This window comes from Mus caroli, unplaced genomic scaffold, assembly GCF_978045245.1.
Source record: "Mus caroli unplaced genomic scaffold, Mus_caroli_1 scaffold_7, whole genome shotgun sequence".
NCBI classification, from domain to species: Eukaryota; Metazoa; Chordata; class Mammalia; order Rodentia; family Muridae; genus Mus; species Mus caroli.
This window is the reverse complement of record NW_028227262.1, coordinates 11,804,161-11,819,906: the sequence shown is the minus strand read 5'-3', so window position 1 is coordinate 11,819,906 and position 15,746 is coordinate 11,804,161. Positions and strand designations below refer to the sequence as shown.

Genomic DNA, 15,746 nt, shown 5'->3' with positions numbered 1-15,746 from the left:
CGGCACTACAGGCAGTTCCTGGGAGAGCCAGGGAAGCCCGTCACAGACATTGATGAGCCTCAGGCAGTGGTGTTCCTGTGTCCATGTTTAACATGCTTGGTTTTCTGCTCTGTAGCAGTATTGTTAATGTATCAAGATTAGACTGAGAGTCTGACCCTAAATAAAATTGAATGCATCTTTTGTAATGGAAGTCGCTTGGATTCCTGAAGTTGATAAATTAAGGGCATTTCTTACTTTGTGCCATTGTTTTCCTATTGCTACAGCACGTTTGTAGCCTGAACCAGCATGCTTATTAACAGATCGCAGTGTCCTGAGGCTGAAACAAGGCTCACTTGAGCAAAGTCCAGGTGCTGGCCAAGCTGCATTCTGTTTTGAGTCAGAGTCACCAGGAGAAACCTCTGCCCTCAGCTGCTAGAAGTCTTTCCTCAGCTGAACCTGTTCTCAGCTTCTTTAGTGACTGATGCTACCTTAAAGTCAGGTGCTCAAATGAAAAGGCTTGGATGACCCTACGTGTGTGTTTGATTCCTACATGTGGCTGTGTGCTTTTCCTGGAAGCTCCCTTCGAAGTTAATCCTTCCTCATGCTGCCCGTGGTCTTGGATGTTGCTGTCTCCCACCTCCCGCCTTTGCCTGGTTCTCAGCCTTGCAATCTACACTGTAGGAAAGGCTTTAGAATATGAACCAGGAGGTTGGGACACTTGGGGGTGTTGGTAGATAATTCCTTGACAGTGTGCCAATTTTCTCATAGCCTGCTGAAACTTTAAGTGGGGCTGAAACTTCCATGTAAAGTGGGGACTGGAAAGTCAGCCTAGTCAGTAAAGGGTGTGCTATGCATGTTCCAGCAGCCACGTGTAAAGTCAGACATGGTAGTGCATATGTGTGCACATATGAACATGGCCAGGCCACACGAGATAGCTACATATTAGGATTGCTTGGTCATTGTGACTAGGGTAATTCTATAGGTTTCTCCGTTGAGACATGAATATTTTGGCTATGCAGATGTTGGCGTTCTTGGTGAACTAGTTGGTTTCTGATAAACTCCAGGTTTGTAGTGCCTGCTCCAAGTTTTGCAAGGTTAAGTGAAAATAACAGTGGCATTATGAATATGGCCTAGACATACATCCAAAATATTTAGAAGTAGCTGTGTGTGGACCAGACTAGAGGCAGCTCGGTAGGGAAATAAGCAGGTTTCTATCTAGAAGAGTAATTGTGTATCTGACACTACATTAATAACTTACATTCATCATGGCCTCAGGTATTTATAAACTACAACTTTGCATGCAAACCTATTTTGATCACCCAGTTTTGCAGTAAGTAGACTTATGTCTTAGAACCTTCTAGTCACTAAGTAGAATTGAATTACAAATAGTTTGAGCTCATTAGAGACCTCTTTCCCAGATTGCTGCTTAATTCTCAAATTTTAAGTCTCTGGGTCTATGTACATCTCTGGCAGGACTTTCCTGAGATGAAAGTACTAGAGCAATTGATTCACTAGAGAAACTTGTAGTTCAGACAAACTTGTAGCTCAGCAGAGATGGTCCATGTGAGTACAGATAGAGTGGCTAGCCCCCTAGACTGTGAACCTGGAGTAATTCAGAGAAACCAGACTGAAAAAAATCATCACTGAATCTCAACTTTAGAAAGCAAAGAAATTGTCGGGATCCTTTCTTACAGATAAGGAAAATGAAGTTCACAAAGGCCAGTAGTGTGTCCTAGGTTACATACTCAGTTACTCACAGAACTAAGTTAAAATCTTTTCAGGCCTGAAGAGAGAACTGAGCCGTTGAGAGTGCTTGTGCTCCTTAAGACTTAAGTATGCTTCCCAGCTCCTGACTAACTGTTGGTCCAGAGCCGCCTGGCCTGGCCTTTGCACATACCCGAAATGAAAACACTATATTTTCTAAATGAAAGAAGCTGGACCTTTTATTGAATGTAGCATCTGCCTGTAATCCCAGCAGTGGGGATCTGGAATCTGGAGCAGGAGATTCAACACAGCAACCTCTTGTCCAACCATGATTACAAAGCAAACTTTCTGTCTTAAAAACAAAACGAAAGGGCTGGAGAGATGCTCAGCGTTAAGAGCACTGACTGCTCTTCCAGAAATACTACGTTCAATTCTCAGCAACCACGTGGTGGCTCACAACCATCTGTAATGGCGATCCAATGTCCTCTCTTGGTGTGTTTGAAGACAGCTATACTGTAATCATATACATAAATCTTTAAAAATAAAAAGCAAAAATAAGAAACCAAGTCTTCCCAAACTTATGTCCTAGCTGCTCTTTCACTGAGTCCAGACTAGAAATTACAGTGCGTTCTAGCTCCTAGACTACCTTTGCTGTCCCCTGAGGGCTCTGGAACACTACCCACAATTCGGGTCCAAGGCTCCATTGCTCTGCTCATGCAAGAAGGGATCCAGTCCTGCCACTCACATGATCCTACAGTTTCCTAAGTCTGATTCTGTCTAGTTCAATTGGCATTGTAAGCATTTTAAAATGGTCTGGGAGACTTCTGGAGCTGGGGCATACTCAAGTCACAGGCCTGACCCGGAAAGACGGGGAACAGGTAGGGAGATGACCTGGTTGGGCTCCAAGCCCAGGAGCTGGCAGGGAGAAAAGTTTGAGTGGTACAGGACCGAAGAGGCGTGGCTTTGGTGGGGCGTGGCTTAGGGCATTGCAAAAGGGGCGTGGCTCAGGGCGGGGACTTGACAGGAAGGAGGAAGGCCAGGCCTGTGTGGCGCCCCGGAGCAAGGGTTGGCTTTCAGCGGTGGCCACAATGTCTGCTCACTGCCGGGGCACAGAGCTCGGTAAGGGCCAGCGGGTTGCGCTCCCCTTCGCCAGGTTGGGGATGGGGGGGCCCAGGGCGGTCCCCGGAGGGCGGAGACCTGAACTGAGGCAGAACTCGGGGACAGCCCTGCCGCCAGGCTCTATGCAGTCTTAACCCTTTAAGCGGAAGCAAGGAAGGGTTAATTAGATCTTTGCACTCTAGCTCTGTGGTCGCAGTAAACCAACCCGAGTGAAAAGCCTGCCGGGTACTTGTGTGCCATTTACTGCCGGACTCACGTAGCCATTCCTAAAGTTGGCTGTGCTGGTGGAAGAGTGGTCATCGCCGTCTGCTAAAAATGATTTTAAATGCTTAGACAAAATGTTCTTTTTAAAACTATTTTTCACCTTATTGATACTAGTTCAGATATTTCTGGGAAAAATATTTAAAAGTCTGTAATTCAAACGTAGCAAAAACGTGACTGAGCCAAATGTCAATGACTTAACTTTGCATAATAGTTTGTTTGCTTTGTATCCTGGACCCTCTTAGGTGTGTGATTTTGGGTAAATTACTCACTTTGTGCTTATGTACCGGCGTCTGTAAAGTAGTTATTTATTAGGAAGCTACTTCTGTCTGAAGGCGGTTTGGATAGTGTGAGGAGGGGATACTTTGTAGCCTCTGGTAGATTTCTAGGCACTTAGTGTTGAATAAGCAAGGATAATGAGCGCACTAAGTTCTTTTCATAGGGACTGATTTTGAATGGCTGTGAGTGATGCACATGGTCACTCTTTTCAGAAGGGACTTGCCAGACTAGACTTTAGAAGTGTTTAGAATTGCATGCCTGACAGGTAGTCTCTGTACTAAGTTCACAGCACTTTATTCCCTCCCTCCAACAGAGGCTTACACGTTATCCCTGCAATGTAAACTTTAGCAGTGACCCTGGAAGATGGACTAAGGGCTGAAGGTGAAGCGAGTCTGCATCTTTGTACAAGGTTGAGGATGTAACATAATCCCCCTCCCCCACCAACAGCTCTTTTAAAGTTTCAAATTTTCCTTTCAGCTTTCAGGAGATGCAATTAAGCCATTTTTACCCCCCCTCCCCCCCCAGGTTTCTCTGTGTAGCTCTAGGCTGTCCTGGAACTCACTCTATAGACCAGGCTGGCCTTGAACTCAGAAATCCACCTGCCTCTGCCTCCCAAGTGCTGGAATTAAAGGCATGCACCACCACTGTCCGGCCATTTTTACTTTCTTAACGTGTAAGTCCTGGGCTGGGTGCTGTTGCACACACCTGTAACCCCAGCATCAGTTGTGTGTCAGGTTAGCCTGGACTATATACTCAAAAAGCCATCAAAACACTATCTTTCCTGTGTTGCAAAGTAACAGTTTAGACGTTAACAGCTGCTATTTAGAGTAATAGTTAATGTGCACTCACACCTCCATGTGTAGATTATATTTTCCTTACTGTTCTTGTTATAATCACATCGATTGCAAGAGTCTTTGTGTGCTGTGGTATTAATCCTTAGGCGTGACACAGCTGTAATCTAACCTGCTAAAGTAAATCACGTGAATTATATATGTACTATGAAAAAAATTGTTCTGTATTAATTTCAACATTGCTTTAATGGATGAGTTTTGTGGCTTTTTTGCTGATTAAAGACATCTTAATGTTTTTAATGAACACTACTTTTTAAAAAGAGATTAGCGTTATTTAAACACATTTGTATTTCAAAAATTTTAGGAAAATGCAGTTATCACCAGGGAGATAGTAGAATTCATTAGTCGTTGTTATTTACATTTTTTTTTTTTTCATTTTATTTTTATTTTATGTGTGAGTTTTTGCCTGTACATGCACGGTCTGTTTACCATTACACATGCAATGCCTGTTGAGGCCAGAAGAGGGCAATCCAATCCCCTGGGATTGGATTTCAGATGGTCTATGGCTGCCATGTGGGAGTTGAACTCAGGGCCTCTGGAAGAGCTCTTGACTGCTGAGACATCTATCTCATCAGCCTTTAAGACAGCTTTTAAAAATCAAATTTATTTGTCTACTTTGTGTGTGTGTGTGTGTGTGTAGTAGTGGTGGGGGTGGGGGTATGGGCATGCACACCTCTGGAGATTAGAGGGCAGCTTTCACAGTTATCTCACCTTCCACCTTTTGCCAGCCAAGCTTCAAATTCAGGATGTCTAAGTGTGGCAGTAATCGTCTGCCCACCGAGCCATCTGGCTGGCCCTGAACTTGATTTTTAGGACGAGAACTCTGCAAGGAAAGTTTCTCCCAGGAGGGGATGTATAAAAGAGGCTTTCCAAACAGGGATGCTCTGATTGTGATAGCGGAACATGGAGGTCCAATCGTCTGGGTCTGGGTGGTTCTGGAGCACACTCAGGAAACCGCCATGCTGGTCGTTTGTTAATCCCTCCAGGGTCTGTCAACCAACATGTTCTAGACCTTTCCTTAAAATGTCCATAAACATGTTTTTTTCTTTAGTTCCCCAAGTAACCTAGGCAGACGGTAGGCCCTCACATGTGGACCAGTGGAATACATCTTTACTTACTGTTTGGGGAAACCTGTCCATGCAGCTGTGTGTGGACAGGAGCTATGAGTGCCCTGCCTTTCTGGGTTTGAATGTCAGTCAAAGGCCATTTGATGACATCTGTTTTTATTTTTTTTTATTTTATTTATTTGTTTATTTATTTATTTGTTCGTTTGTTTTTTTGAGACAGGGTTTCTCTGTGTAGCCCTGGCTGTCCTGGAACTCACTTTGTAGACCAGGCTGGCCTCAAACTCAGAAATCTGCCTGCCTCTGCCTCCCGAGTGCTGGGATTAAAGGCGTGCGTCACCATGTCCGGCTCGACATCTGTTTTTAAAGGCAACTCACAGTAATGGTGGTGGACAGTGGTTTTGTCTTGGGATTTCTATAACTGAGGAAACACTATGAGCAAAAACAAGTTGGGGGAGAAAGGGCTTATTTCTCTCCCTGTTCGTCTTTGAAGCAAGCCTTGAGCAGGCACTCAACTAGGGCAGGAGTCAGGAGCAATGAAAGGATGCTGCCTTCTGGCTTGCTCAGCTTGCTTTCTTATAGAACTCAGGACCACCAGCCCAGGGATGGCACCACCCACGGTAGGCTGGGACCTCCCTCATCAGTCACTGATTAAGAAAATGCCCTTCAGGCCTGACTCTGTCCTGATCTTTGTGTAGGCATTTTTTCCTCCAGTTGCAGTTCCTCCTTCTCGGATGACTAGCTAATGTTGAGTTGGCATAAAGCTAGCCAGCGCAACAACTGCATTTCAAATTTGTGCCTCGTCAGAGGTATCTGGAAAGTGGGGATTTTGTACTGGGGAACATTTTCGCAATGTCTTGCTTCATGTCAGTCTGTTTCTGTTAAGGGAAAAGTTTCAAGCAGATCTTAATTGTGAAGAAACTGTGACAGTTTAACAGACACTGTTATTAACAAGTGGTACATATATAGCTATGGTTGAGGGTGTTCAAAACAAAGAATAATTTCGGTGTAGCACAAAGGAATACAAGGATGAAGCCAAAGCAGCTCAAAGTCCAGTCTTTCTGCAAGAAGGGTGTTGAGAAACCAAACCCTGCGAGCAGGCACCCTGGGCAGGACGTTCACTTGGCTTTTCTTTTACACAGGTGGTGGCTGTGTCTTTCCCCCATTTGCTGTGGTCTAACTCCATCGTGCTCTGAGGTGGCTGGTTTTTGGTTTTATGCATATGGGTGGTTTACCTGCATATATGTCTGTATGCCATGTACATTCTGGTACCCTTGGAAGCTGAAAGAAGTCATCACCTCTCCTGGAGCTGGCGCTTCAGACCGTTGTGAGCTCTTGGTGCTGGGACTAGAACCTGGGTCCTCTGCAAGGGCAGGCAGTGCTTTTAACCACTGAGCCATCTCCACCAGCCCAATTCAAAGTCCTTTTAAAAAAGATTGTAAATGGGATATCCATTCATCTTTTACCTTTGTGCACTTATGAAGTTATATATATATATATATATATATATATATATATATATTTATGTGTGTTTCTGAGATAGTATTTTAAAAATTTTTAATATTAATTTAATTTTAATTTTATTTATTTTTATGTGTATGGGTGTTTTATCTGCATTTACATTTATGTACCACATGGGTGCCCTTGTCTCCCCTGGGACTGGTGTTACATGCAGTTGTGAACTGACATCTGGGTACTGGGACTGAAACTCAGGTCCTCTGGAAGAGCAACCAGTGCTCTTAACCACTAAGCTGCTGCTCCAGTCCCTGAAACGATCTGACATATTCTAATTTGGCCTAGAACTCTTTTAGTTGAGTGTAACCTTGAATCTTAATCCTCCTGCCTCCACCTCTCAAGGGCTAGGATTATAGGAAGCCTGGCCTAGACTGCTCATTAAGTGAGTTGTGATAACAGGGGTTCTGGCTCCCCTATGTCGTCTCTTATTTTTGTGTTTGTAAGAGCTTGTGTGAGACTAGGAGCCTGGGAAGCTCCTTTCTCCCTTCCTGTGTGGACTCCAGGTGGCTGTATGCATGGCTGCCCTCCTTACCTATTTGGGCTTCCATGCCCTACTCTGGACTTGAGGCTGCCCTGTCCAAATGTAGTGGCTCAGATGCCCATCTTGTTCACCTCCTTTCCTCTTTTCTTTGGTGGTTTAGGACGGTTGTCCAAGGAAGAAAGGCAAAAGGAGCCAAAGTGCATTTTACAAAAAAAGTCTTTATAGGCACCGAGATGTGCAGAGTCCTGTGTGGGATACCTCTTGTTCTGTGGCCCCAGGGTACTGATCCCAGGGGTAGCTGACCTGTTCCCAACTCTAAGAGCACAGGCCTCTCAGCCAGAATAGCTAGGACAATAAAGGTCACTCAGGTGTTGGCCGAGCTTGCTGTCCCAGTGCTGTGATTGGATGTCAGTACTAAGGGGTGGAGGCAAGAGGGTTAACAATTTTGAGGCCAGCCTGGGATAGTTAAGAGACATTGTCTCAACTAAAAGAAGCAAAACCACCACAAAGGAAGGAACAAAATTGTATTTGAGGGGGCAGAGTAAGGAAACCCCCAACTTGACTGCTCCATTATTAAGGGACGGTTCTTATTTTGAAGAGTCTAGAACAGAGAGAAAAGAAAGCCGACTGGACATGGCCAGGGCTGGGGAAACCGGAGAGAATAGAGGAGATGGGGCAAGAGCTGGGGCTGGAGCTCAGGAGAGAGCAGGAGGCAGAGCCTAGGGAGAGCGCATAGCAAGGGAGGGAGGGACCAGTGAGCCTAGCTGGATCTTAAGGTGGATGAGTAGCTGTGTGGAGCGAAACCTGTGAGCTAGAGAGAGTTTAGTGTGGAGGAGGTGAGGGGGGTGGCGGGTGTGTGTGTCTGTGTGTATAACAGGTCCTTGTGATACTGAGGGAGCCTGGCGGCCAGTGTGGGCTTTGATGTGCCAAGAGCCATATGTCCCTTCCGCCAGGGGTCAGGGAAATGACTCCTTTGTGGCACAGAAAACCTGTTTCACCAGCTCCTGAGGAACGCTGGCTTTTATCTGTCAAAAATCCTCCTATTGTCCAGCTTGAGATCAGCTCTGGATATTTGAACTGCCTGAGACCTGACAAAAATGACCTCAGAACCACAGGAGGACAGGAAGAGATGGAGCCCCACCTGTCCAGGGGAGGACTGCTTTCCTCATGTAGTCGCTTACAGGATAGTTTGTGCACAGGGATCGAGCAAAAAGATGTTTTTTTTAAAACAAGGAACTCAGTGTTCAGATTCTAGTGTAATCTTATTCTGCTGTGGTGGAGGTGACTAATGTATTGAAGAAGATAGAATTATCTAATTGTGTGTATAGATCACGCAGTCAGTATGGTGACTGTACATTTCTGCATTTTGAGTTGAGTGTCCTTTTATGGACACTTTTACTCTGCTTTTGAAGTCTGCTATCTTTTGTTTATAAGCCTACACATGAGGCTATCTTTTATTACTGTTTTGATAAATAGAAAACTATAAAATAATAATCAGAGTTTGTTGTATAATTAAATAATTAAAGGTCCTCTGTGGTTGGTCACGCCGAAACACATTTTTTTTTTTTTTAATAAAAGTACCTAAGCCCTGCGGATTTTAATTATTAGGAGGAAAGACAAACTTCAAGCCTTCATTGAAAATGGGACGCCTCTGCCTGGAAAAAAAGACTACTAAATGAGACAGCAGACGGAGCCCTTCGAGGATGCTATTGAAACATGTCACTAGAAATGGTTTAAGCGGAGAGTTCTGGTCCTTTCAAACCACTGTCTGTCGCTTGAGGATTGGGTCACCTTGAAATGTGTTCATCTTTGAATTAAAGGCATGAAAAGGCACTTTGAAAAATTTCAGTCGACTTTGGTGTGTGTCGCGAGCGTCTGTGGGTGTACCTCTCCTCTGCCGCCTCGCTGAAACAGTCGGTTCCCTGGAAACCAAAGTGGTCGCAAGAGGAGGATAAATGTTTAATCTCTGCGCCAACAACCGTACATAGTTTTTAAAATTCGGAGCCACTCACCTCCCAACTCCTTGCTCTCTTTGTAGACTCGGGCTTTCCTCCTCCAAAGAAATGCCAGGCAGAGAGTAGCTGCTGGTAATTGCTCTGTAAAAGGACTCCTCGTGGCTGGTGCCAGGGTTGTCTTAGACACTAGTTAATGATGCCAGGTTTGCTCTGTAAAGGAAGAAGGACCACTGAAATGATCTGATCAGAATCCTGATTCCGGTGAGCGTTTTGGTTGAACACCTCCGGGTCACACTTTTGTCCTCATAGTTCAGAGTCGGGATGTGTTTGTATGTGTGTGTGTGGGTGTGCAGTTCATTCAGATGTCACAGCCGAATCAAGAAGTGGCCCAGTGACTAACAGCACTGGCCACCGTGCCTCAAAGCTTGGCTTTAATCCTGGGAATCTATATTAAAAATCCCACAGAGCCGGACGTGGTGACACACACTTTTAATCCCAGCACTCAGGAGGCAGAGGCAGGCGGATTTCTGAGTTCAAGGCCACCCTGGTCTACAAAGTGAGTTCCAGGACAGCCAGGGCTACACAGAGAAACCCTGTCTCGAAAAACCAAAAAAACCAAACCAAAACAAAAAAAAAATCCCACAGGCATGTGTCTGTAATCCCAGCACTCCAACAGTAGGAGGTGGAGCCAGGGGAGTTACCCTCTGTTCTTAAAAATCCATGGGGGGGGGGGGGAGAAATAAGTATCTGTCTCACGGGAGAAGGAGGGAGCCAGCTGCCCTCTACAGGTGAGCCACGCTACACACACGCCTACTAATGTAGTAGCACACAGTGATGTACACACGAGTCATTTAAAACATAAAGTGTCTATGGCTTAGCAGGGCTTTCTGTATTTTGTTATGATTTTTTGAAATGCTCTGTATAGCACTGCTCAAGAGTGGCGTGCAGTGTGCAGAATATGAGTGTACCGCTCAGAGAATTGCATCGTGTCCCTTGGGTGGTGCTGCCCTGAAGAGCAGTGCTAGTGCTTTTAGAACTCTGATTGATACTCTGGACCAAAGAGGATTGAAAGGACAGGAATTACGCTTGTCCTCGAAAGAGCACCACACCCTGTGGGAACTCTTAGTTTCTCCCTTGTTTATCTGCTCTTAAGAAAGACAGTGGATCTCTCCAGTGAGGCGGGGGTGGCTCACGCCTTTAATACAAGCACTTGGGAAGCAGAGGCAGGCAGATCTGAGTTCGAAACCAGCCTGGTCTACAGAGTAAATTCCAGGACAGCCAGGGCTACACAGAGAAACTCTGTCTCTATTGTGCTGCCTTCTTAGGACCCCCTTCCTTCTCTAGTACTGTTCCCTTCCCAGTTTAACTTTCACCAGCCACACTGAAGCCACACTTCTGCTAATTCATCAGAGAATCTCTGCTGGGCTGTGTAAGGATAAAGGTGGCTTTGACCTTGAACAGGGACTCCTGTGCCCTGGCTTGTCCTTTCCTGATCTGTAAGACAAGTCTCAGATGTGCTACCATTGAGGCACATGTAGATAACGCAGGAAGTTACGCTTGTGTGGACGTGTGGGGCATCTTTGTGCCTCTCGCTGGTTTTGAAATTTTGAAAGCTACTCTAAAAACTATGTTCGAAACAAAAGAAATGGGTGGGGCTGGTGAGATGGCTCAGTGGGTAAGAGCACCCGACTGCTCTTCCGAAGGTCCAGAGTTCAAATCCCAGCAACCACATGGTGGCTCACAACCATCCGTAACGAGATCTGGCACCCTCTTCTGGAGTGTCTGAAGACAGCTACAGTGTACTTACATATAATAAATAAATAAATCTTTAAAAAAAAAAAAAAGAAATGGGTGTACAGTCTCTCAGACTCCGAGGGTTCTTCCGGTTCTGTATTTTGAGCCATGTGATTCTTCGGTGGTCGTTCATGCAGCTGTGCAGGCTGATATTCTTGGGTTGTCCTTTAGACCTCCTTCCTCTTGTCCTGCTGGTGGCAAGTCTCTCTGGCTTTTCTTTCCAGACCGGTCAGTTTGCACCTCTTGCCCTCTCGTTGACTGAATGTGACTAGACTCTGTACTACCCTGCCCTTCCCTCTAGATGTCTCAAATTTTAGTGTTGGGTGTCTCTGTTAGTTGCTTTCCACTTCACCATTTCAGCTAGACTAGCGGTCAGCGAGATCCTGGGAGCCTCCTGCTTTCACCTTGGTTAGGATGATGTGTGCCCCACAGTGCTTTGGTCTTCTAGGTGGAAGCTGAGAGTCTGGAGTCAATGCCTCGAGCTTGCAAAGCCAAGCGCTTCACTGATCAGTGGAGCCATCCGAGCACAGAGCCTGTATTTTGTATTCATCCCTCTACCCGACAGGGCCCTGTTTATCCTCTTAATGTTTGCTTCCATTAGAGATGTACTGAGGGCTCCCTGCCCCCTTCCTGCTATTCCCAGGCATGTGATACATGGCATCGCTGTGTTGTGAGGGCTTCAAGACTTTGATCCACTCCAGGAAAAGCTTCATTCCATGAACTCCTTGTTCAAATAGAATAGATTGCATTTATCATCTCAAATGTGTTTGTCTTTTGAACTTGGTTCCTCTATAATATCCTTCCATTTCAGGTAACACATATAATCTTCCTTGAACTTTTTTTTTTTTTTCAATGTGTTTGTTTGTGACACAAGTCCTGGTGCCCAGAGAGACCAGAGTCACTGGATCCCAGTGCAGTTGGAGTTAGAGGCAGTTCTGAGTCTTCTGAAATGGGTGCAGGGAATCAGGCTCTGCGGCTCTAGAACAGAAGTACATATGCTTGCCTGCTGAGCTGTCTGTCCAGCCCACTCCAGTGATTACGTATATAACCGTTTAGTTATAACTTGGGCTTTCGGAATCCAGTGGCCCTGGCAGATAGTGTGTAACCTTGAACATGTAATTGAGTGTCTGAGCTTCAGTGTCCTCAATCTGTAATTCCACCCCAGAAGACTGACTTAGGTCACCATCAACTTGATGAGTGATCACTGCCAGTCAAAAATTCTGGCTGCTTTTCTATTTCCTCTGAAATATTAACTCTCCTGATCTCCACTCCTCCCTGGAGGCACCCTGGTCTCTTCCAATCCCCTGAAGTGCTCTACTCTCTGGTGCTGAAGTGGTGTGTGTGGTAATGAAGTTTACCTTCCTGGAGACGGGCTCTGTTCGCTAGGCCTCTGTGTCACTAATACTGCTTACAGTACCATTCATGACCCAACTTTCTGTGTGTGCCCGGGGACCCATGCATCCCAGATGGACCTCAAGCTCTGTACGGAGCTGCAAATGACCTTGAAGTTCGGACCATCCTCCTTGCCTCCTGAGAGCTAGGATTTACATGTTCAGCATCACATATGTTCTGATGTCAAGCCTGTGCTTCCTGCATGCTAGGAAAGCACTTCAGTAGCCGAGTGACGTCCCCTACCTTTCACCATGGCTGGTGTACCTCTGGCTCCCTCTGCCTGGCTAGTATACCCAGATTTTCCTCTTCTTCTATGAGTCATTGGGACCCACCCCTGGCTCCTCCCACCTGCTCTCCATGCCACAGGGGCTCTGGACTACTCAGGCCATCATGGGCTCTGGGTTGACTTTGAGACTTGCTGTCACAGTTCGGAATGCCTAGGGACCTGAACCGTCACTGGTCTTGGAGGTCAAGCTTAAAATCTTCACTTTGATGAAGTTTTCTCCCGCTTTCGTCTTATGCTGAGGTGGAATCCAGGACTTCCTGTTGTATGCGAAGCAAACACCCGATCTGACCTATCCATGTCCTTAGCCCTCGTATAGGGATTCAAAGCCAGAAAACAGAAAATTGCTGTAAAATTCAACCATTTTTATATTTAGGTCTTGGATAATGTGTGTGTGTGTGTGTGTGTGTGTGTGGCATTCTGTGGCCACACAAATGGGTCACCCTGTTTGAATCTCTAGCCAATAAGAACTTTAATGTCAGGTGATGTCAAGGATGGCCCTCAGGAGAACTGGGGAGTTTTGCTTCTGGATGTGACAGCCTCTTGTTATCGTGGATTCTTCCCTCGGTAAAGGTGTGGGAAGGGTAATAGAGTGTTTGGTTCTCACAAAAGTGTGAAAGCCTGACCCTCTAAAGAAAGCCTTAAACGGCTGCAAAAGTGGCACTGTGGTCCAGGTTAACATAGTCAACGGAAGGGAACATGTGGAGGAGGGGACCCCACCTGCTGTCTGTGGAACATGCCGTTCTTGTTCTTACTGTCCACTGTTCTCTGTACCCCCAATTTTAAGGGCTCCTCACCCACCCCCCCAGCCCCCACCGACTGCTTCTCTTTCTGTTTCTCTGGCTGCTAAACCCTGCCCTGCGCACTGGAGCAGGTTTCTCTGAGTGGAACAAAGCTCAGCTGGTCATGTGGTTCCCCCCCCACCTTGGGGGTCACCAGGTCAGTGGGGCTGGCAGCAGGGAGCCGCCATCCTTTCAGTTACTGTCACAATAAGGCAGGGGACTTCTTAGTGGGCATGGCTTCCTTTTGGAGGGGACCGTGCTTTAAGGTTTTTGATGATTGTCACAGAGCCAGGGAAACCTGCCCACCTTGTCACAAAGAACTTCCTCCTAAAGAGAGATCAGGTACTTTGGGAAACAGTGTTTTGAATCAGTGCCCAGCAGGTGGTGATTTCCACTCTAATTCAGTCCAGGAACACACACTCACAGGCAGCCTGGACTGTCACTTTGCAGTAAGGCAGCAGGGGCTGGCTTGTTTGTTTGGGAAATGATATCCATTCAAGCCCTGTCTGCTTGTAGTTGGGATGTTAGAACTTGTTGGCTGCCTGCTGTTGGAGGGGTATGTCTACAGTTCTAGCTCCTTCTACCTATGAGTGTCCTGTGTGTGTGTGTGCATATATATGTGTGTTTGCATGCATATGTGTGTATATATGTATGTGTGTACATGCATATATGTTCACGTGTGCATGCATGTGTGCGTGCGTGCATATATGTGTGTGCATATGTCTCTGTGTACATATATGTGTGTCTGCATGTGTGTGCATGCATATATGTATATGTGTGTGTGTGCATGCATGTGTATGGTCTATATATGCACATGTGCATGCATATATATGCATGTGTGCATACATGTGTGTGTCTGTGTGTATATGTGCATGCATGTATGTGTGTGCATATATGTATGCATATGTTTCTGTGTACATATATGTGTGTGCATGCATATATGTATGTGTGTGCATATGTGTATGTGTGCATGCATGTATGTGTGTCTGTCAATGAGTGTGAATGCATATATGTGTTTCTATGTGTGCATATAAAGTGATTATTAATATTCTGTATGTATTGATTGAAGCTGGAAACTGTTATGGCAGCAGTTATTCCTTGACTAGCTAGTTCACCAAATTATCACACAGAGACCTTTTAATATTTCAAAGCTTAGGCCTTAGCTGGGCAGACTCTCAACTAGCCCACTTAACCTAACCATCTAGCCCCATCCAGCCATGCGGCTAGCTATACCTTCTAGGCACATGGTCATGTCTGTCTCCTTTGATGTGTACTGGTGAAAGGGCCTTTGTCTTTCTTCTCAGAGTCCCTTTCTCCTTCCCAGGAAGTCCTGTCTTCTCTCTCTACTGCTTTAGCCTTTTATTGACCAGTTAACTTGGGGAGCAAGGTTTGTAAAACAAAAGCTGGTATACATGAGCATTCCCTCTTCTAGATCTAGGAGTACAGAATTTAGCATTTGAATAAATAGCAGCACCTGACCAACCTAAACATTTCCCTCATTTTGTCTAAATAAAAAAGGTCTTTCTCTTACAATAAGAAGCAACATAAAGTAGGAACATAATGAAACATTTATGAAAAGTATTAGGTAAGAGTTACATCCATAAAGTCTAGTCTGTCTGTATTTGGTAACTTTGGATAAAGAATTATATCATCTATCCTATCTTGGTGAATTTAGTGTTTTGTATTTAAATCATTTTCTGTCATAACTTAAATTTCTAACCTAAAAACATTTTCTTAAATCTTAAACAACTTAATCTTAGTTGTGAGTCTATAGCTATCTGGTCTTTAACCACATCCGAGACCCGAGAAGGAATAAATATTGCCCGAGTATGCAGGAAGTGCAGACAGGCAACTTCCAAAAGTGATAGAAATGGCAGAGACAGCTGACCTCCTGGACCGTCAGGATGTTCTCTGTAATATTTTAATATTCTCTGTACCATTGGAGCATCTGTCTCCCAGCGCTCTGCCCCAGCAGATCTGATAGACATATTTGTGAAGCAGGAATTATGAGGGACTTGCTTACCCAGTCTTGGCATAGCTTGGCAGTTGATTTTGCCTATGTTCAAGTTTTGTCCATTCTGCCAGCAGATGAAGTTAGGGCATTTTCTTTGCCTGATGGCTAGCTTGATACAAATGAAGCTGTCTCCAAATGGGGACCTTTGATACACATCTCTTTTTACAAGTTAAATGGGGTGCTGCCTGGAGCTGTCATGTCTCAATGTTAAAAAACCTTAAATTAATAATAAAAAAATCTTTAAATGCCACATTTTGTGAGTCTCTGGAGTTT

General features: G+C 45.2%; 1 protein-coding gene across 1 annotated transcript in view; it reads left to right on the top strand.

Moving 5' to 3' along the window:
- The first annotated feature begins 2,692 nt into the window (after positions 1–2,692).
- Positions 2,693–15,746, top strand: part of Dera (deoxyribose-phosphate aldolase) — an 80,493-nt gene continuing 67,439 nt past the window's right edge. The window contains exon 1 of the mRNA XM_021164758.2: positions 2,693–2,802. Within this exon, the coding sequence (XP_021020417.1) occupies positions 2,772–2,802 (31 nt within the window). The 5' untranslated portion in view covers positions 2,693–2,771. The remainder of the gene's footprint in view (positions 2,803–15,746) is intronic.